At 42.4% G+C, this 21,900-nt stretch overlaps 1 protein-coding gene across 3 annotated transcripts in view; it reads left to right on the top strand.

The window, feature by feature from the left end:
- The window catches only part of LOC102778086 (rho GTPase-activating protein 26-like), a 90,285-nt gene that overhangs the window by 31,991 nt on the left and 36,394 nt on the right, over positions 1-21,900 (top strand). For all 3 annotated transcript variants that reach the window (XM_006784965.3, XM_006784967.3, XM_087847414.1), the window contains 3 exons: positions 15,031-15,126; positions 17,967-18,028; positions 18,248-18,319. In XM_006784965.3, the coding sequence (XP_006785028.2) occupies positions 15,031-15,126; positions 17,967-18,028; positions 18,248-18,319 (230 nt within the window). The remainder of the gene's footprint in view (positions 1-15,030; positions 15,127-17,966; positions 18,029-18,247; positions 18,320-21,900) is intronic.

The following is a 21,900-nucleotide window of genomic DNA, read 5'->3' as shown; positions in this document are numbered from 1 at the left end:
CATTAAACAGGAATGAAGATGTTGTTGGGTGTGTACTGTGTGTGTGTGTGTGTGTGTGTGTGTGTGTGTGTGTGTGTGTGTGTGTGTGTGTGTGTGTGTGTGTGTGTGTGTGTGTGTGTGTGTGTTTCAATTTGAAATATGGGGAAAAATAAAAGCTAATTACAATGAACTCCTACAGTGCACACATAACACGTGTACCCTCATTCAGATGTGATGAAAGCCATCTGCTGAGACAGACAAAGTGAGTGTTTCCAGTGTGTGTGTGTGTGGGTGTGTGTGTGTGTGTGTGTGTGTGTAACAATGATGAGTCTGCTTTGTTAACCCCACTGCTGTGTCATGTGTTGGCCTGTCTTTGCTTTTATAAATGCTTCCAAATGCAGGCCAATGACAGCTCATGTAGTTTGTGCATGTTTGTGTGAGTCTGTGTGTGCACTGTCAACTCTCACATTCAAGGGGACTGAAGGGTGTTTATGTATCATGGATTTGCTGTTGACACATGCAAAATTTCACAACATTATTGTAATAACTACAAAAAAACCCCAAATACACAAGCAATTACCCTGATCTGCTCATGTAAACAAAATGCATTTGTCACCAAAACTATAACCATGCTAGATTTTTACAATTTAGGATTTTGGAGGTTTTAATAATTAAAGTTGATGGAAAAATATAAATCATACCTTTTTGTATAGTCTGAAAGACAAATGTTTTTTAGAGAAAATGTAATTCATTGTTATTAAATGCAGAAAAATATTCTAGCCAGTGTTCATTTTTAGTGTTGTAGCTTCGAAATGACCTTTCCCGTCTTCATTGCTCTCTTTGGTTAAACACGTGTTTAAAATAAAATTGACAGTGAATGGCTGCTGTTGGTGGCAGTTGGAGGGGGTGTATGTGGCTGACGCACTGGACCTCATGCCTGTGTCAGCCTGTAGTTAAACCACCAGCAGGAATATTTATACAAGTGGCAGCAATTAGTGTATGATTGAGAAGTATGCAGAAACTGTATGTGTGTGTGTGAGTGAGTGAACATGCACCTGTGGGCGTCTGTATTTGGTAGCTGATTTGGTATAAGATGTTTTGATTTGCCCTGGAGCTCACATCTGTAGTTCCCATGCTATAGAAGGTGAAGCAATGGGGCCAGTACATTACTGAAGCTGCATTCTTCCTCTGACAGATCCCAATAAAGTGCAAAGAATTATTCTATGTAATTTCAAAAGTTACAAGAAATATTTAAAGGTGAATAGATCTTTAAAAAATAAGCAATCATGTGAAAAAGAAAGCTTTGATAGGTCTCCATGGAGTCCTGTGATTAAAGTAAGTACATCCTATGATTCTTGCTTGCTGAACCACCTTTAGCAGCAATAACTTGAAGCAATAGTCTCTGTTTGACTTTATCAATCTCTCACGTCATGGTGGACGAATTTTGGCCCACTCTTCTTTACAATGGTGCTTTAGTTCATTGAGGTTTGGGGGTATTTGTTTAGGCGCAACCCTCTTAAGGTTGACCACAGCATTTAAATTACTTGAGGTCTGGACTTTGACTGGCCCATTGCAGCAATTTGATTCTTTTCTTTATCAGCCTGTTGAAAGCTGATAAAGTTTGTATTGTTCTCCTGCTGTGTGACACATTTTTGGGCCGAGCTTTAGCTGTTGGACAGATGGCCTTATATTTAACTCTAGAATATTTTGGTATACAGATGAGTTCATGGTGGACTCAATGACTTCAAGATGCCCGGGTCAGTTTCAGTCTGAGTCAAGTGATTACCAACCAGAGGACTTGAAGTTCTACAACAACAGGATAAAGGTGGTTAAGGGGTGCATGAAAGTCGGTATGAGGTGTTTGTGCTGATGTGGTGTATTTGATTTGAACTAAACTGTATATCATGGCCAAAAATCTCCTCTTTGGTCTTGGTCTGTCTTCCAGAAGTCTTGCCGTTTGTCTGTCATTAACTTTAACATGCTACATACTAATTGAGGCCTCTAGAGTCTGAGATGCAATCTCTTTTTTGTAAACTCTTTGAGCATTGCATGCTCTTACCTTGGAGCAATCCATGAAATTTTGTACAGATGTTGAGATATTCCCCCTTCAGTTATTGGCAGCTATTGGATGGATACTAGCAATACAGCTTTTTTACGGCAGATACCGTTACAAATTATAAGAGGGGCAAATGTGTCTGTTAGAGCAGATTGTTAGACTACTTTTGACTGTAAGCATCTTAGTCGTAACCTTAGCTCAGCCATTATGGCAGCCATTTTTCAGCCATTTTAGTGTTAATAAGAGGCCATACATTCGTATTACCAATAAACTGGCACACAGTCCATGTTACACAACTTCAGGAGAAAGAATATCAACCAGACCAAGAACTGGGTGACCCCTAACAAATATTGTAAAGGTTGGTAAGGTAATTCAGTCTTAGCCTGATGAGGTGTAATAAAGTTCTTGATCTCCTGAACCATCATCAGTTTTAAAATGTACTTTTAATCATTTTTGTTTATGACAGCTAATCCACTAACCTTAGCTGTACTTTGTATTTACTTACATTTTGCATGCTGGCATTAACATTTACCTGAAGGACGACATCAAGGACCACCAGCCTGGCTCCAGACTTTTAGTTGTATTGCTGTATACAACATTCTAATAAAGGAAATGTAACCTATATGTGCATGTGTGCTTGCGTCCATGTAGACTGCATAAGTAGGCTATGCGTGTGTCTCCTGCATCTGTGAGGATGTTAGCATAAAGAGTCCAAGCTACAGCCCGGGGGTTGTTTCATGCATCTTGGCAGCAGCTTGTCGTGATGACATACTTGCTGTAAAGACAGCCAGGCTGGACTTTGGAGGGAATGATATAAAATATAACTCTAAGCTGTTTTTCTCTCTTTCTCTTCATTTCTCTGCCAATCTCTGACTCTTTCTTTTGATCTCTAAGGTGACGTTATTGTCGTCGCATACAACTCAAACGTTCTCCCATGCCATAACAAAGCTCTAAACTCTACATTTTTTGTTCGTACACTCACATAGCATTTTTTCACATAAAACAAATTACCATCACTCTTGGTGCAATATTTTAATCACTGAAGAGGCTGAATTTGATTCCACCTTAATTTAACCTCTGAACATCAACCCATTCCGCACAGTCCTCAGGGAATGCATGGCAAGGTATTACATGGTATGGACTTAATATTAGCAGACAGCGGTGAGCTTTTTTTCCTGTGGCCCCCCGCTGTGATGGTGGGTTGTATTACAAGCAGATGACAGATATGAAATGTGGATGCGTAACAGGATCTACACTCATGGCCAGATTTGACCTTAATCACCCATATATGCTTCAAAATGATAGTGATGAGCTGTGTTGTGCGACAATGAACGCCCTACCCAGTTAGCTTCCAATAAAGCTGGCTGAGCTGAGTGGACAGACACAACGTGACCTATGAACCTTGCTCCCCCCCCCAACCTGCACTCACCATGGTAACGCCTGGAAAAAAAGCCATTTCCACTTCCTTGCCTTTTTATGCTCTCACACTTTCCCTGCTTCTGTGGCCTGTTGTTGCTGTGAAAGGAGTGCTTCCTCTCCACTGCGCATCAGTTTGACCTTGTGTGCTGCGTCCAACAGGAAAGCCTGCCCATATACAGACATTCCTGCTCAGCTTGATGATGTTTACTCATTGCAAGCGTCTTTTCCTTTTCATTTATGGTTCTTGTGACATGTCTGCTTTACTAATGAGCTTTAAGGCACTGATAATGCATTTGTTGCTTTAGATCTGATTAAAGTGTCACTCAACTTGACTATCACTAATAAAAGCACAAAGGCAAATTAGGAAAAATAGAGTCCCTTATACAGTGGGGCAAAAAAGTATTTAGTCAGCCACCGATTGTGCAAGTTCCCCCACTTAAAATGATGACAGAGGTCAGTAATTTGCACCAGAGGTACACTTCAACTGTGAGAGACAGAATGTGAAAAAAAAATCCATGAATCCACATGATTTACGAATAAATTCTTTACAAATCCTACCATGTGAATTCATGGATTTTTTTTTTCACATTCTGTCTCTCACAGTTGAAGTGTACCTCTGGTGCAAATTACTGACCTCTGTCATCATTTTAAGTGGGGGAACTTGCACAATCGGTGGCTGACTAAATACTTTTTTGCCCCACTGTACAATAGTATGCATCCTTCAGTACATGCAGTAAGACATGGCAGTATAGAGGTATAATAATTATAAGATTAATACAGTTTTGTTTTGACTGTTGGCATAGTTTTGTTTCAAATTGATAGATGTATTTTAAGGTATCTCCTCCGTGAATCGCAACCTTATCGTGGTGGAGGGGTTTGTGTGTCCCAGGGATCCCAGGGGCTATGTTGTCTGGGGGCTTTTGCCCCCTGGTAGGGTCTCCCATGGCAAATTGGTCCTGGGTGAGGGACCAGACAAAGAGCGATTCAGAAGACCCCTATGAAGAAAACACAGAGGGAACAGTTTACCCTGCCCGGGATAGGGTTACCGGGGCCCCGCCCTGGAGCCAGGCCCGGGGAGGGTGCCCGAGGGCGAGCGTCTGGTGGCCGGGCCTTAGTCTATGGGGCCCGGCCGGGCACAGCCCGAAGAGGAGACATGGGCCCATCCTCCCGCAGGCCCACCACCCGCAGGAGGCGCCATAGGGGTCGGGTGCATTGTGTGCCGGGTGGCGGCCAGGAGCGGAGGCCCTGGCGGACTGACCCCCGGCTGCCAAGACTGGCAATAGGGACATGGAATGTCACCTCTCTGGTGGGGAAGGAGCCTGAGTTAGTGCGTGAGGTTGAGAGGTACCGGCTAGATATAGTCGGGCTCACCTCTACGCACGGCTTGGGCTCTGGAACCAGTCTCCTGGAGAGGGGCTGGACTCTGTCTCAGTCTGGAGTTGCCCCTGGTGAGAGGCGGCGGGCTGGGGTGGGTATTCTAATATCCCCTCGGCTTGCTGCCGGTACGTTGGGGTTTTTCCCGGTGGACGAGAGGGTTTGTTCCCTGCGCCTTAGGGTCGGGGAACGGGTCCTGACTGTCATCTGCGCTTATGCGCCGAGTGGCAGTTCGGAGTACCCAGCCTTCTTAGAGTCCCTGGGGGGGGTGCTGGAAGGTGCTCCACCTGGAGACTCTGTTGTCCTGCTGGGAGACTTCAATGCTCACGTGGGTAACGACAGCGAGACCTGGAGGGGCGTGATTGGGAGGAACGGCCTCCCTGATCTGAACCCGAGCGGTGCTTTGTTATTGGACTTCTGTGCTAATCACAGTTTGGCCATAACGAACACCTTGTTCGAACATAAGAGTGTCCATAAGTGCACGTGGCACCAGGACGCTCTAGGCCGTAGGTCGATGATCGATTTTGTAATCGTATCACCAGACCTGCGACCATATGTTCTGGACACTCGGGTAAAGAGAGGGACTGAGCTGTCAACTGATCACCACCTGGTGGTGAGTTGGATCAGGTGGCGGGGGAGGACGCTGGACAGACCTGGTGCACCTAAACGCGTAGTGAGGGTGTGCTGGGAACGACTAGCAGAGGCCCCAGTCCGCGAGATCTTCAACGCACACCTCCGGCAGAGCTTCAACAGCATTCCGAGGGAGGCGGGGGACATTGAGTCCGAATGGACCATGTTCAGCGCCTCCATTGCCGAAGCTGCTGCATTGAGCTGCGGCCGCAAGGTGGTTAGTGCCTGCCGTGGTGGTAATCCCCGAACCAAATGGTGGACACCAGAGGTGAAGGGAGCCACCAGGCTGAAGAAGGAGTCCTATCGGGCTTGGTTAGCCTGTGGGACTCCGGAGGCAGCCGACAGGTATCGACAGGCCAAGCGGAATGCGGCTCGGGCAGTGGCTGAAGCAAAAACTCGGGTGTGGGAGGAGTTCGGAGAGGCCATGGAAAAAGACTTTCGGACTGCCTCAAAGAGGTTCTGGCAAACCGTCAGGCGTCTCAGGAGGGGAAAGCGGTGCTCTACCTGCACTGTGTATAGTGCTGGCGGAGCGCTGCTGACGTCGACTGAGAAAATTGTCAGGCGGTGGAAGGAATACTTCGAGGACCTCCTTAATCCCACTGACGCGTGTTCCAAGGAGGAAGCAGAGTCTGGGGATGAGGGGAATGACCCGCCAATTTCTGGGGGCGAGGTCACTGAGGCAGTTAAACAACTCCTTGGTGGCAGAGCCCCTGGTGTTGATGAGGTCCGCCCCGAGTTCCTGAAGGCTCTGGACGTTGTAGGGCTGTCCTGGCTGACACGCCTCTGCAATGTTGCGTGGAGATCAGGGGCAGTACCTGTGGATTGGCAGACCGGGGTGGTGGTCCCCATCTTTAAGAAGGGGGACCGGAGGGTGTGTTCCAACTACAGGGGGATCACACTCCTCAGCCTCCCCGGGAAAGTCTATGCCAGGGTGCTGGAAAGGAGAGTTCGTCCGCTAGTCGAACCTCTGATGCAGGAGGAACAATGCGGTTTTCGTCCTGGTCGCGGAACACTGGACCAGCTCTTCATCCTCTCGAGGATACTTGAGGGGGCATGGGAGTTTGCCCAACCAGTCTACATGTGTTTTGTGGACTTGGAGAAGGCATTCGACCGTGTCCCTCGGGGTGTCCTGTGGGAGGTGTTGCGGGAGTATGGGGTGTCTGGCCCATTGCTACGGGCCATTCGATCCCTATACAACCGTTGCGAGAGCTTGGTTCGCATTGCCGGCAATAAGTCGGACTCATTCCCGGTGGGTAATGGGCTCCGCCAGGGTTGCCCTTTGTCACCGGTTCTGTTCATAATTTTTATGGACAGGATTTCTAGGCGCAGCCAAGTGGCGGAGGGCTTTCGCTTTGGTGGCCTCAGGATCTCATCTCTGATTTTTGCGGATGATGTGGTTCTGTTGGCTTCATCGGGTGAGGGCCTCCAGCTTGCACTGGAGCGGTTCGCAGCCGAGTGTGAAGCAGCGGGAATGAGGATCAGCACCTCCAAATCTGAGGCCATGGTTCTCAGCCGGAAAAGGGTGGAGTGCCCACTCCGGGTCGGGGATGAGGTCCTGCCCCAAGTGGAGGAGTTCAAGTATCTCGGGGTCTTGTTCGCGAGTGATGGGAGAAGGGAGCCGGAGATCGACAGACGGATTGGGGCTGCAGCTGCAGTAATGCAGACGCTGCACCGGTCCGTCGTGGTGAAGAGGGAGCTGAGCGTAAAAGCGAAGCTCTCAATTTACCGGTCGATCTACGTCCCTACCCTCACCTATGGCCACGAGCTGTGGGTAGTGACCGAAAGGACGAGATCGCGGATACAAGCGGCGGAAATGAGCTTCCTCCGAAGGGTGGCTGGCATCTCCCTTAGAGATAGGGTGAGAAGTTCGGCCATCCGGGAGGGGCTCAGAGTAGAGCCGCTGCTTCTCCACATCGAAAGGAGCCAGCTGAGGTGGTTTGGGCATCTGGTAAGGATGCCCCCTGGGCGCCTCCTGGGTGAGGTGTTCCAGGCATGTCCCACCGGGAGGAGGCCCCGGGGCAGACCCAGGACACGCTGGAGAGATTATATCTCTCGGCTGGCCTGGGAACGCCTTGGTGTTCCCCCGGATGAGCTGGAGGAGGTGGCTGGGGAGAGGGAGGTCGGGGCCTCTTTGCTTAGGCTGCTGCCCCCGCGACCCGGCCCCGGATAAAGCGGATGAAGATGGATTTTAAGGTATAATTCAATAAGGAGTCAATGGGTAACAATTATATTAACTTACAAGCTAAGCAACACTGGAGAGGACTTTACATTGACTTCTATTCATTTCCTAGATGTGTTTTAGCACTAAACCTAATGACTACTTGCCAAATGACAACTGACATAAACGTAGCCAAAACCCAATGTTAAATCTTGTCTTCAGTATAATGATTCATGTATAAGAAACTCTCTATTTGTTCACTAAAGGGGAAGCAAGGCCCAAGAGTGTGCCTTTTCAAACACTTTTTTTTTTTTTTATATTTAAGGGTGATTTAGCTAAAAAAATGCACTTGTATGTATTTGAAAGCAGTTTTGGCATTTAATATCTAGTAGCCAGCTTAGCTTATTCTCTGGATATGAAAATGGAAGGGCACAAGTGTATGATAATGTTGGTTTTTACTGTCATTTTAATGGTATTCCCCTACAGAAGCTCAGAGATATACAGATGTGCAGAGGAAGATTTAAATCTCTGAAAACTTGAGACTTTGCCGAGTGTTTTTATCACCAAGTCTTTGCTTCCAGTTTTGATGACTCCTCTTCCTATATCAGATAGGATGTAGGGATATTGTCTCAGTGGCGACACCTATCTTTCAGGGGAATACTGCAACTGCTTCCTGCAGTTTAAAAAAGCAATCACAAGGAGGTTTTTGGTGCAGAACCTTCTTTGCACCAATTACATGTGGTGACATTCAGCACCCTCCAACAACCACTAGCCAACTAGTTGAGGCATGGACACTTTTCACCTAGTGAGAGGGGAAAAAGCAGGGCGTTGCTAACTAGTCCCTAAGCCTGTGTTACTACGGCCTTTACTGCATCAGTGTTTAAACAGAGAAAATTTGCATTAAATGGTTAGAGAATTTAATTTGACCTCCGTATCAGACTGTGAACAGTTAATTTTCAAGTTCCTGACAAATTCCCGTCAAACAGAGTTGGAAGTCGGCCATTATGAAAAATGCTTTATTCATATGGACCTTTTAAAAATAGGGTTTTGAAGTTACATGTATATTAAATTAACATAAAATAATGATGGTCCTTATTTCGTACAATATTAACCGTGAAGCAACATATACACTGCCAGTAACATCATAAAAATATGCGTCCCAAAGTAAACTCCCATACAGTGCCTCGTACACTACGTAGTGATTTTTACATTCCTTCCACTATAATTGAGTCCATCAGTTCCTCTCCTTGCTTGGCTGCTGGGTCATGTAAAGAATTAGATGAGGAGACTGAAATCTGTCTTTGTCTCCCAGATGAATAGTGTGTGTGTGTGTGTGTGTGTGTGTGTGTGTGTGTGTGTGTGTGTGTGTGTGTGTGTGTGTGTACTTGTCCTACTTGATGAATAAAGTTTCTATTCACATGCTCATGGAACAAAGCTTCTGTAGAGTTCAAGCTACTGTTGGATATCCTGTTGATATCACACAGGCCCATTCTTTTGACCGTGTATGTGTGTGTTTGTGACACACATAGCGGCCGTTGTAGAGCTGCTGCATGGTTGTGGTTAATTACAGATTCCTTTTGTGTAGCTTACAGTGCTCTGTGTGTGTGTTTCTCTGAGTTTTTTGAGTAAGATGCAACATTTCAGCAGTATCCAAGTCACTGTCATACAAATACCTTCGTTAAAATGCAGCACTGAGAGGATTTTTCTACTTTTGCAGTGAGATTTTCCACTGTGACTCAGAGTACTGTCTTTAAAAGTGATTTTATCCAATTTTGACAAAATATTTATCACGATATATATTTGAAAATTTGCGATAACGATATAACTGACGATATAATTGATGCGAGACAAAATACTTTACAACTCCACAACTTTATTAGTGCAAAAAACCCCCCATCAATGTATTTTCACTTAAACAAGCAGCTGTTTCTTATGTGCATTTAAGCTATATAAAAATTTAACAGTGCAAATGCAAATTCCTTGCTGACAGTTTAACCAAAAGGCATTTCCAGTGGAAATTGAAAAAAAAGGTTATACGCACACAATACACAGTACGTAATACTCAGCAAGGCTCCTGACTACGGTAGCCATAATGCTCCGACAATCCATCGAGCGGTGCGGCTTCGTAGCTTAACAAAGTCGTACTAAAACATTTTTGACAGATTTTTGAGCGCTGTGTACCACATAAAATTGGTTCAGTAAGAACTGTAATAACGACAGCCCGCTTGCATGCTCTACCAAAAAAATGTGCTTTGTTGTGTATCTGACGGACGAAAGCCAAACCAGTTCCACACTACTGAAGTTGCACCATTTTTACAAACCAATTCTGGTTCATCTGTTTTGTTCAATGATCCACCTTCACCCTTCTCATTCTCCGTTGCCGCCATGCTTTTTCCGCCATGTACGTATGAAAACAAAGGCACTGCGCATGCGCGTTTTACCCATATTCTATCGCGATATTTCATTTTCTTACCATTACCTAGCATTATACCGGTATTACCGTTAATGGTATGATATGGCCCAGCCGTACTTGCATATGTTCAAAAAGCTCTGCATTCTTAGGTGGGTAAACTCACAATACTTCATCAAATCAAAGTTTAAACTTTTTTATTACCGAGCATAAATAAAATAAATAAATAAAATGGTCAAAGAATCTCTAAGAGAGATTTTCTAAATTGGAAATAAAATCCTAAATACTGTAATAATTCCCTAATGAAGAACAAAATGTGGACATAAATGCTGCTGCTGCTGGGTTGAAGTTGAACCAGCCAAAACGAATGATTAGGTGTGTGCTAATAAAATGACCCAAGATCGCTATTTGCTGGAATCAGCCTTGTTGATTGCAATTAGCCTGTTAGCGAATAAGATAACATTTTTCATTAGCAGTGGTTGATGCTTTGTGTGTCACGTCACTATAAATTAGAACCTTCAAGTTCAAGGCCATGGACTTCAGATGAAAAGAGTTTAATGTTGGGGATAAGTTACTGCTTCAGAGAAGGTTTAAAAAAAAGTGGAAATTGAGCTGGGAGTGTTTACATTTATATGGCCGCCTACCCACATTTTCTTTTTACATTTGTTCACGAGTGCTCTGATTAGTGCCTGAAAGAAAATGCTAAGTGTGTCTTAGCTTACCCCTAATTATAGAGTGACAGTCATTCAGGAGGGGTTCAGAGTACTCCTCCAAACAGAAAGTTAGTTGAAGTGCTTCTGATGAGATTGCGTCTTAGGTGAGGAAGTTCAGGCATGTCCCAGCTGAGAGGAGCCCTTGGGCTACTAAATATCTGGGTTGCTTTGGCAGCACCATAATATTCCTGCAGAAGAGCTCGATTGATGGATGGGTGGAGTATGGAGGCCATGTCTTCATCATCATGTTCATCAAACTGTTCTTGTGGAGTTCTCTTGCAGCAGGGCGTTTGTCCTATCGGTGCATGTTTGTGTGTTTCCGTTTGTGTGTCTCTTTTTCGTTGGTGTCTTGAGCTCAGAATTAAAGGAGCGAAGCATGGCAGGAATTTTGTCCTGTGAGTGTGAGAGAAAAGACGGAGAGGCAAGTGTCAACAGGGTCATCTATTTTTAGTTGTCCTTGTCCTTTGCTGTCCTTCCTGCCTGGGCACAGACATACAGGCGCGCACATACAAATACACACATACTGACGGCAGGGCATCAACACATCCCACTGTGTGTTTTTATTTTAGCTTCTAATCTGATTCAGCATATTTAAAATGGTTTACATATTTTCTCTTAGAATTTTAAGATTTTTATCACATTGACAGCTGACCTATGCACTAATAACGATAATGGGACGGTGCTGTAGTGGCAAACATGCAGTTCAGTTCTGTTTGGTGGTTAAAAGTAGCAACAAGCTGCCCAAAAATTTGAAGCACACAGTCTGCTATCGTGTTAATAGTTTTTGTATAACTTTAGTAATGTAAACCATCTACTTTTCCCTTTCCTTTTTAGTACCTAGCCAGAAATTGGACTCATGCGTACAAATGACTGACCAGTGTTATAGCTCAGCCTGTCAGCCAGTTACAACGTTTCTTTTAACCTGGAGCTTGAACATGTGTCTTACCGCATTAAATTGGATGCCATAAATGGCAAGCATCACTTCTTGCTACATCTGTAAGTAGACTTTCCCTTTTCCTAAAGCTTTCTGGACAATGTACTTGTTGTGGTGTGTGATTCATTTTTTTTTGTTTTATAGTGATTCCTTTGTGTTGGCAGGATTTTACAGAATCTAATCAGCCAACAATGTGGTTTTGATTTGAAAACATGGTTCATATAAGCCGAGAGACCCGCATGGGGCTGACACGTGTATGTGCGCGTGCATAAATGTGTGAATATATATATGTGTGTCCTGTTGTGTCATTGCTGCCAAAACTGCTGACTATAGGGAGCGCTGGTCCACTCCTGATGCGTATCTGTATTTATGAGGCAGAGTAAAAAGTTACCTTATCACACTGTTTGCCAAAATGTAGCGTGAGACTCTCCAAGGGAAAGTAGGTTAAACAGAATTTCGCACTTTGATTTTTATTTTTCCATCACATTTTTAAGTGATTCAAGGGGGAAACAAACCTTAAACTTTCGTGCAGAAGTGCTATGATGGTGTGTCTGAAAAATTATGCAATTATATCAAATTATTTTTTGTCCTGTCTTAATGATGATACTTTGCTACAAATAACAAACACAGTGTCCATTTCAATTTTCTCTGAGAAAACCTGAAAGATCTTATCTAGGAGATAAGATTTCTCGAAGGAATTCTTCTTAAGGCTAGTAATACTACTTTTTTTTTTATTTCAATAGGACAATAGAGAAACGGCTGGGAGAAAGACCAGGGAAGACATGCAGTGAATGGCCTTGGGGCCAGATTTGAACTCAGGCCTCTGCAATAGCCTTGCAGCATATGAGTTGTCTACTTTATCTAGTGTGCTACACACTGGTGTTTATAATGTATTTGTCAACGTGCTTGGGGTTTCCATGACATGAAAATGAGATTTCTAGGAGGAATAAAACTTTATGTTGTGTTCAAACCTTTAGTTTTTTTATGGGCTACCAGTTCTTCCCTGGATGGAAACTGCTGATTTTTCTGCTGACATACTTATCAAGTGATATACTTTTTTCATGGGGTCAGGAAGGTTTGGATAGTTTTTTTCCCTTTAAGAAAATTAAAAATCACCATTTAAGAACTGCCTTTTGTATTTATTCAGGTTATTTTGCTCCAGGTTGTCTAATGTTAGAATTTGTTCAATACTCTGAAACATGTAAGTGTTTAAATATGCAAAATCAGAAAGGGGCACTTAGTGTGTGTTTGTGGTTAGTTGTGATTTGTGTGCAGGAGAGCACACAGAGTGTGGCTGAAGCTGGAGAGGAGAAATCATCGATGGGCACGTTTCACTCACGGGGTGCTGAGAAGAACTGTCAGTGGGAATAAAGGAGGGGAAAAAAAAAAACTGTCAAAAAGGAGACCTAAGGGAGGTGGAGGCCAAAAATAAGAGAGCGGAGACGTAAGAATGAGAGAGTGTAGAGAGAGATATGGTTTTATACAGCTCAGTGGATGTGATGTCACTGTTACCAGGGCTGGATGTGATTCCCGCTGAGGCCACCCGTGCTGAAAATGAATCACCCATGCTACTACACAAAACAAATAAGTTATAGAAACTAAAGTTTACTGAAATGTGTGATAGAAAGCAGGCGCCTCGGTTACCTAAGATCTGGCTCGTACCTGAGATCACTCAGTGCAGCCTCATTTGCCAATATGTAATGGCAGTGATTATAAAGCCTGAAAACAGCATGTTTAATCATTTAAACCTAAAAACACCCTGAAACGTTTGAGAGCTGAGACCTGCTGGCTTTCAAAGCAACTGAAGAAAAGGTTATATTACTTTATGTATGCTACTTATATTAGTTAGTTATTTATGCTGTAAATTCATTAACAATATGACATTATAGACAACATTTGGTTTTCATTGTAATTTTCTATTGGAAAAACATATTTGCTTCACTATATACATGTTTACCTTTAAACATTGTTATATATTTAATTTTATTAAAATATGTCACATGATTTCTGTTGTGTAATTGCAGTAAAATATTGAGAATTGGGGAAATACTGTGAAAGTACAGTGGGTTTTTGGTTTTTTTTTAAATACTGGACACTGACTGGCACCGTAAAACCACAGTTTATCCTTCAAGTTTGGAGTGTGGTCTTATTTTGGTCATACTTTAGTTATTTTGATGACACAGGGCTACTGTGACTCACTGCTCACGGACATCCTAAATGTTTTTTTTGAGTCAGTCCGTGGTCTGTGTGCGTTTCTCTGTGCCAGCGTGCACGTTTTTCTGGCAGCACATTTAAGCGGAGCTGCTGGGCCTGCGTTTCATTTCTGTGACTGGCAAACTGCACTGATCTACACGGAGGAGCAGTGGTATTTACTTGAACATGGCCAATTACTCTCTGTCTTTCTTCTGTCTGCGCTTGCTGTCCTTTCCCTGACTCCCATGCGCATTTTTACTCTTGATCTCTCCTCTTGCCTGGATTTAATTATACTTTCTATCTTTATTTTGCAAAATGCCACAAATACATATTTGCTTGTGTAGCTTTTGTATAAATTTTGTCCTCCTCCCTATCGACGTGGGTTTCCCTGCTGAAGCTGACCGCATCATGCATAAGTTTCTTTTCTTTTTTTGAATGTTAAAGTAAAAGAACACTTTATTCAGTATAAAATGATAATTATTTTAATCCATTCCTTCGGGGTCGGTGTCAGAATGGCGAGCAAGCCATTGTTGCGGGGTGCTGTTCCACAGCATGCGATTTACAAGAAAGTTATGTAAAGTCTGTTTCTTTTTTGTGTGTCTTCCTCTTCATCCTTCCACTATTTCATCGTGATCCTTTGAATGTTGCTGACCTAAGCCAGTCAAGCAACAGGAAATGTTGTAGTGGAGGTGACCCTGCGTTGAGTTTAAATGCAAGGGAAGCCAAGCTCGCCGTGAGTGTCTGTCTCCTAGGAGCTCTTAGCGCCTCATGTATTATTTGAAAGGCATCCAGCTGTCTAAGGCTTTTCAGTTCCTCGCCTGGCTAATGTGACTTAAGTCAAATGGAACTTTTTTTTTTTTTGCACTTCTCAGCACGAACACACACAAATATATGAGCTGTCAACCTCCATCACTGACGCCACAGGGGACCCACTTGTGTTGTCCGCCTTTCCACTCACTTTCAGTACCTGCATTAAAAGCATAATCGGGACAAAACAGCTATTCTCGTCCATAATCTTATCACATTATCTAGTACTAGGTTTGCTGCAGTTCAGATTAAGATTTTTTGGTACAGCTTGTTATTACATTATTACAAACTCACTTAAAGTGAGGTGGACCAACATAAAATACGACCTTAACGTTCTTATTTTTTCTGTTCTCTCAGGTCTGTCGACAGCGAAGAGGAAGTTTGCTGACTCTCTCAATGACTTTAAATTCCAGTGCATTGGAGATGCTGAGACGGATGATGAGATATGCATAGGTGAGTGTGCGGATGTGAAATCCAATACAGTCGGTGCACCAGAAGAGGAAAGCCTCTAAATAGACATCAAATGATGTTGTATCATGTCTCATCCCTAAAATAGAATAGCCAAATCAGCGTTGACTTCAAGGTCAGCTTGATTTTCATTTCAGTGCTGCTGGAGAGGAAACTGATGAGTCTCAGATTAGGTATCTGCCCTGAATGTGCTATTTTTGTTAAAAAATCAAAGCTTATTCTGTACTTAATAAAACTACTGGCACATTTTGAAAATGGGGGTAATTTTAGCTTTTGATCCATCTGACTTGTGGCTTAAAATAGTTCAAAAATTGAAATGATTTTCAGCAGCTGATGGACAGTCTAATAGTAACACTGTAAAAAAGGAAAAAACTGGACATTGGCTCAGATTTTGCAGCCCTTTTGGTATAATTTCATTATTTTTGATAGCTACAGTTAGTCTTCATAAATGTTGTAGTTATTTGAAATAAAATGTCATTACACAAAAGTTTGTGGTATTGGTGTGTAAAATATGAGTTCCCTGAACTCATCCGGCTGTTTCTGCGCAAACAGCATGCTGTGTGAGAGTCTGTGCAGTCACCACACCCTCTCTGTGTCAGTCTGCAGCTCTTTGCTGCCCTGATTCTGACCTACAACCCTACTGTTGTTTCACTATCGCTGGCTATCTTTCCTGAACAGCTTGGTGCTCAGCTGGGTTGCAGCACTGTTGCTGTTAGGCTATTCATGGTGAGACTCATGTCAAAACCCATCTTCATCTCTCTGATGCTATAATAAGTCCTCTTAGAACAATGTGGAAAAAAACAATAGGTACCGATTTACGTCAATGTGTCAACATGAAAGAGTTTAGATTAATCGTCAAGCTTTGATTGCACAATATGAGCCGTATTACAATTTTATACTATTTTTAAGACATCAGGATTTATTTGTAGAAAGAACTTTGTCTGCATTGTCTCAATAAGTCGGACACATTTGTTTGCGAGTATTATACGCCACCAGGACTTTCATCTGTCATGGATTTTGGTTATAATTTTTATGGACTGAATTTGTAGCCCAGGGTGGATGTGTTAGATTCTGTGGTCTCTCTCTGGATGTCATCTCTCCTTTCCGCAGATGATGTGGTTCTGTTGGCTTCACTGAATGATGACCTCCAGCTTGTAGTTGGGAGGTTTGCAGCCAAATCTGAAGCAGCAGGGATTGGAATTAGCACCTCAAAGTCTTAGACCATGGTTCTCATCTGAAAAAGAGTCACATGGGTCGGGAATGAGTTGCTGCTCTAAGTGTGGGAGTTTTTTAGGTTTTAGGGTCTTGTTCACAAGTGAGGGGAGAAGGAAGGGGGAGATGGACACACAGATTGGCGCAGCGTCTGCAGTAATCTGGATGTCGTACCTTCCTGTTGTGGAGAGAGAGATGAGCATGAAAGCAAAGCCGTCCGTTTACCAGTTGATCTACATTCCTACCTTCACCTTTGGCTGTGAGTTGTGGGTGTCAGATCACAGGTGGCAGAAATGAGCTTCCTCTGTAGGATGTCTGAGCTCTCCTAGATAGAGTGAGGAGCCCAGCCATTTGGGAGGAATTTAGAGTAGAGCTGCTACTCCTCCACATCAAAAGGTCCCAGTTGAGGTGGCTTGGGGATCTGACTGGGATGCTTCCGAGGTGCTGTGTTTTGGGCTTGTCCCAGTAGCTGGAGACCTCAGAGCAGACCCAGGACACATTGGAGAGATTACATTTCCCGGCTGGCTTGGGAGTGCTTTGATGTCCCCTTAGAAGAGTTGAAGTAGGTGACAGGAGAGGGAGGGCTGTGGTCTGGTCATTTGTACTTAGACTGCTATCCCCCCCCCCCCCCCCCCCCCCCCACACACACACACACCTACCTATACGCGTCAGAAGATGGATGGAATTTTTTTCTTCTAATAATGGATGAAAGAAGCCATGTGTAGGGTGTAGTGTCAGCTGACAGTACAGATTGCAACCTGATTAATTTCTGTATTCTGGTGATCCTAGAGTTGGTGCTAAAACACAAAATGGAAAAGGCCCTCTGTATGGTTTGTCCATTCTGGGCTTCTATAGAAGCACCTGGACGTGTACCTGCAGGCTCTGTAGATAAAGAGCTTATTCTGAGGCAAAGAAAAATTGTCTCCTACACTAAAAATTCAATTCTACGCTAATGAAAACACAACTACAATTATATCACATTTCTGCTATTAGATTCCACTCAAACCTGGACGTTTAAGGCCTACACCTCCTTTTTAATAGCCAAATACAAAACCTATAACTTCCAGAAACATGAAGTTTGATGTTAATGAGGATAAAATGGATAACTGTGGAATGGATTATCACAGTGCGCATACAATTCCTGCATTTCTGTGCATAAGGAACACATGTTCTGTAGGCACACTCTTCAATTACTTGAGGTGCGCTCAGTGTGCCTGAAGAACAAGTCTGTGTGTTCGTGTGTGTGAAGTGTTGGACAGGGTCAGAGGCAACTGAAGTGGAAACTCTGACCTAAACAATGTAGCTGTGGCTCGTTTGCCAGTGAATGGGGGAACCTTGCACCGATCCATGCTGACTGTGAAAGCACCATAGAAACAAACCCTTTAAGTTGCGGTTTCATTTCCAGTTAATTACTCTGCTATGTCATGAGTTTAGAAACATTTCAAAACCTCTAAATAAGTGGTACCGAAGCAGAAACAAAGCATCTTTTTTTTGTCTCGCTCTTTATCAGCATTAAAAATAGCAGTGCTTTGCTTTTCTGCCTTTTTTTTATTTTCAATGATCTCTTTTGTCTCTTTCTCATTCACCCCATCTACCAACATGACTGTCCCTAGCCAAGTCACTTCAGGAGTTTGCAGCAGTTTTACAGAACCTGGAGGATGAACGGACACGAATGGTGAGTGACCTAACTAGCTATATTGTGTATATTATAGGCTATTCTTAATGAGAGTGAACGTTTGGTCTTTTATAACCATGGAAGCACTAGTCCTCTCCAGAAAATGACTGGCAGCTGTAATAGAAACTGCTGGTACAAATGATACCAATATTAAAATACCTGGTGTATACTGGTGTGTCTGTAACATGGATTTTTTTGGTTTGTATATCTGCCTTGTAGATCGAGAATGCCAATGATGTGTTAATTTTGCCGCTGGAGCGGTTCAGGAAGGAGCAAATCAGTGCAGCCAAGGTAAGAAGGGTGACAGTACATGGGCCACAGAAATGACTTTTAACTGTACATGAGCTGTGGGTTTGTATTGATACATGTATGCTAGCATGAAGAATAAATCAATAATGGCCTTTAGTGCTTCTGGAGCTATTAAAGGATCTGTGTCAGACAGCACCTACTCAAAACATACAGATCAGAAAAACATTCAGATTTTTCTCTCTCTTTTTTTGTTCTCATTTTTATTGTTTTTTGTGCCTTTTGCTGGTTGCCAGGGACACATGCATACAGTTTCACATTAACTCGTGAATGCAATGCCTTCGATTTTGAAACTTTGCTTTACTACAACTAATACATGCCCATTGTCTGGCCTGTTTAGCTGTTGGTAAACCGCAATATGTAATCACGTTTAAATGAATAGGGGAGGTGGATTTTGTTTATACATTGAAAAGAGGTCATTTAAGCCCATTGATAGGTGGTAGCCTGGCAGCATAATAATATCATATTATATCATGCATAATTAAGTATATGTCGATATGAATAAGATGTTATTGTTGTCAAATTAAAGCAATAGCACATTTTCATATAAGGTGCTGTACATGCATAAAGTCTAAAAACGGGTCATTTGAGCCTGTTTTTAGGTGGTGGCTAGGCAGTGTAATGGTGTCACAATATATCATTCAAAATTCAGCTTTTCTCACAAAATAAACACAATACAAATACTTTACAGGTGAGTAAATACTAAAAACGTGATATTTTAGCCCATTGCTAGGCAGTTGCTTGGTACGATCATGGCATTATAGCTGATCTAGGGTAAGAACCTTCAGCGGCCCAAGACTTTGGACTACATGTGTGTCTGATGCTCTAGGAATAATTTGCAGAAACTGTTAGAGTAGATGTATGTACAAGATTTTTAATCCAGAGAAACATTCCAGATTACTCTCACCTGGTTAGCATTACTGCATAATATCTGACTTTAATACAATAATATACTATAATTATACTATAATTACCAGAGAGTGTCTCGATGCATTTTTAAAAAAATTGGCTATACAGTTTGTAGAGTTGTTGAGAGATGGTTCAGAATACAGGGCAACCTTTAAGAATTTCCAAATATACCAATGATAGAATATAATACGATGATAAATATAAAATACAATGCTTAAAGATTTTATTTTGATGATAAAATTTCGTGTTTGGAACTCAAACACATGAGTTTAGTTACGGTTGTTGTTACCGCTGCACAGTGACATGGAACTAATAGGTGCTTTTCATGTATGCTTGGAATAAAAGGCAGCACACTTCTCACGAGGCTCAGGGTCTCCCTCTCCTTACGTGATTGGTGTATGTTAAGGTCTGAACCATTACTAAATGACCTGGATAAGAGATTAGAGGAAGACATAAATGCTGCCATAAATCACTGATTCCCTCTTACATGCAGGCTGGGCTCCCTCTAGCAGGTCTGTGTGTGATTTTTCTTTTTTCTTTTTTTTAAAGTGTGCTTAAATCTCTTCATTTGCTTCTTATTCTATAGAAGTAAAACATAAGTATACAAAGTTTTTTGATGTTATGATTGTGTTAATTTTTATTTTTTCACACTCCAGAAAAATAGAAATTCTTTAAAAAGATAAAGGATGAACACTGAACTGTACATTTTTAAATAATGCCGGCCCCTGTGCAGTTAATATACCACGCCTCAGCGTCTTTAATCTCCTTATATAGGGTCATGGTGTGTTTGCTCCATGCTGTCATTAGCCATAGGGCGGCAGGGGGTTCCCCTGATGCATTCAGTGTTTTATCAGTACATGATCTATTAAAACATGCCCATGTTGCAGGTCACTGTCTGATTTTGACATTATGGTCAGATTAAAGTGTGAAGCATAATCACTTCAGTTAAGTCACCGCGAGTGATGCACTAATCCTAGTTTAGCCCCAAAAGAACCGATAATATCTTGGCATGGCACAGTTTCACCTTGTCCCAAAGCTGCAGAGCTGGCAGCCGTCTTGCACGGGACCAGTTTGACCAAAATAGCAGCGAATGGCTAACAGATAAAAGATAAATATGTTTAAAATGTGTGTGTGTGTGTGTGGGGGGTGGGGGGGGGGGGGGGGGGGGTTTACACATCACAGTTTATTTAAGGAAAACTCAAGGTTCTGATTCTAATCTTATTCACAGAGGAATTTACACCAATCAGATTACTGCAGCCAGTAGGAAACATTAGACAAGAAATCTTTACATAGAGCTTAAGTGTAAGACTAAATTTAAAACAAAAATGCTGTTTGCAATTCAAGGTCTTTTTGTATAAAAACACTTCACTCATGCAACAATGACGGATTTCTGTTAAAACACACTGAGAACATCATCATTTCCAGAAATCCTTTTAGTTGTTGAGAATATGTTGTCAGGAATCACTTTGCTCTTGTGTTTGTAGTCAGTTATCCACTTTAAAGTCGTTCCAAGTTGCTGCAAGTGACAGGAAGTGCTGCTTTTGTTAAAAAGATGTGTTTTAATAATGCACGTCTTGTAAACAAAGGATTGTTGGTGCATTTGTTGGCTTTAGATTTGACTGGGACTTCTATGTAGCTGTTGCAAAAGAACCTGATTTGATCTGTGATGAGTCAGTCTGGTGGGGTATGGTCGTGCATCAAAACATTTTCAATTACCTTATATTTCTGGGAAAAATGAAATAAATAAAAAAAGAAGACATTTTATCATACTGTGAAGACACTGCCACCTGCTGGCTGAGGGTGGAAGTAACCTAAAGTAAATGAAGTTTAACACCTTTAACTTTTTAACCCAAGCGTTATGGAAAATAGAAACAAGTCATTTTAATGTTATAAAACCTTTCCTGATGATTTGTCTCACGTAATGAATTCCTTTCATGAAGGAAGCCTGTCATTTATTTAGTTTAAAATTTTTCAAAAGGCTGTAATGAAATCCCTAATAATGAACACATGGGAGAGGGCTGCCACGACACTCGTTTCAGACATGATTTCCGCAGAGAATATGACAAATCAGAGAGGCAGACTTTAAACAGAGGCCTTGTTGTTTAGAGAGGCGTTCATCATTTCTGATGCTTTCCACAGCTGCTGTCTGTTCGTCCTCTGGCCAAGAGCACTCAGCTTCTTGTTTCTGAAACCAGCTCGGCAGTGAGCAGAGATCATCTTACAGTACACATCGTATTATTTTAGTGCCAGTTTAGAGATGGCACGATACCACTTTTTTGTGTCCGATACCGATACCGATATCATAAATTTGGATATCTGCCGATACCGATATGAATCCGATATAGTGTGTTTTTTAATCAATAAAACGTTTTTTTTAATATCTTGCTGTATTTTGTAAAAGTTTATACTCAAGTTAAAAAAAACAACAACACTAAAGCTATTCTGTTACACCTGTATGTAAAAAAAACACACTGCACCCAAAATATTTCATAGATCAGCAACACTGATCAATCTAATAAAGTTAAACCTACTCCATCCTCCCTATTCAGGTATTTTAAAGAGTACTTAGCAGAAATATTAAGCAACCTAACTAATAGGGTTGCAAACTCCCAGCAAAAGAAAATAGGGAACCACCCTCCTCCTCATGATGCTTAATC

This window comes from Neolamprologus brichardi, chromosome 10 (assembly GCF_056152115.1).
Source record: "Neolamprologus brichardi isolate AB-2024 chromosome 10, ASM5615211v1, whole genome shotgun sequence".
Classification (NCBI taxonomy): Eukaryota; Metazoa; Chordata; class Actinopteri; order Cichliformes; family Cichlidae; genus Neolamprologus; species Neolamprologus brichardi.
Note: the sequence above shows the minus strand (reverse complement) of the source record. Positions and strands in the feature narration are given on the sequence as shown.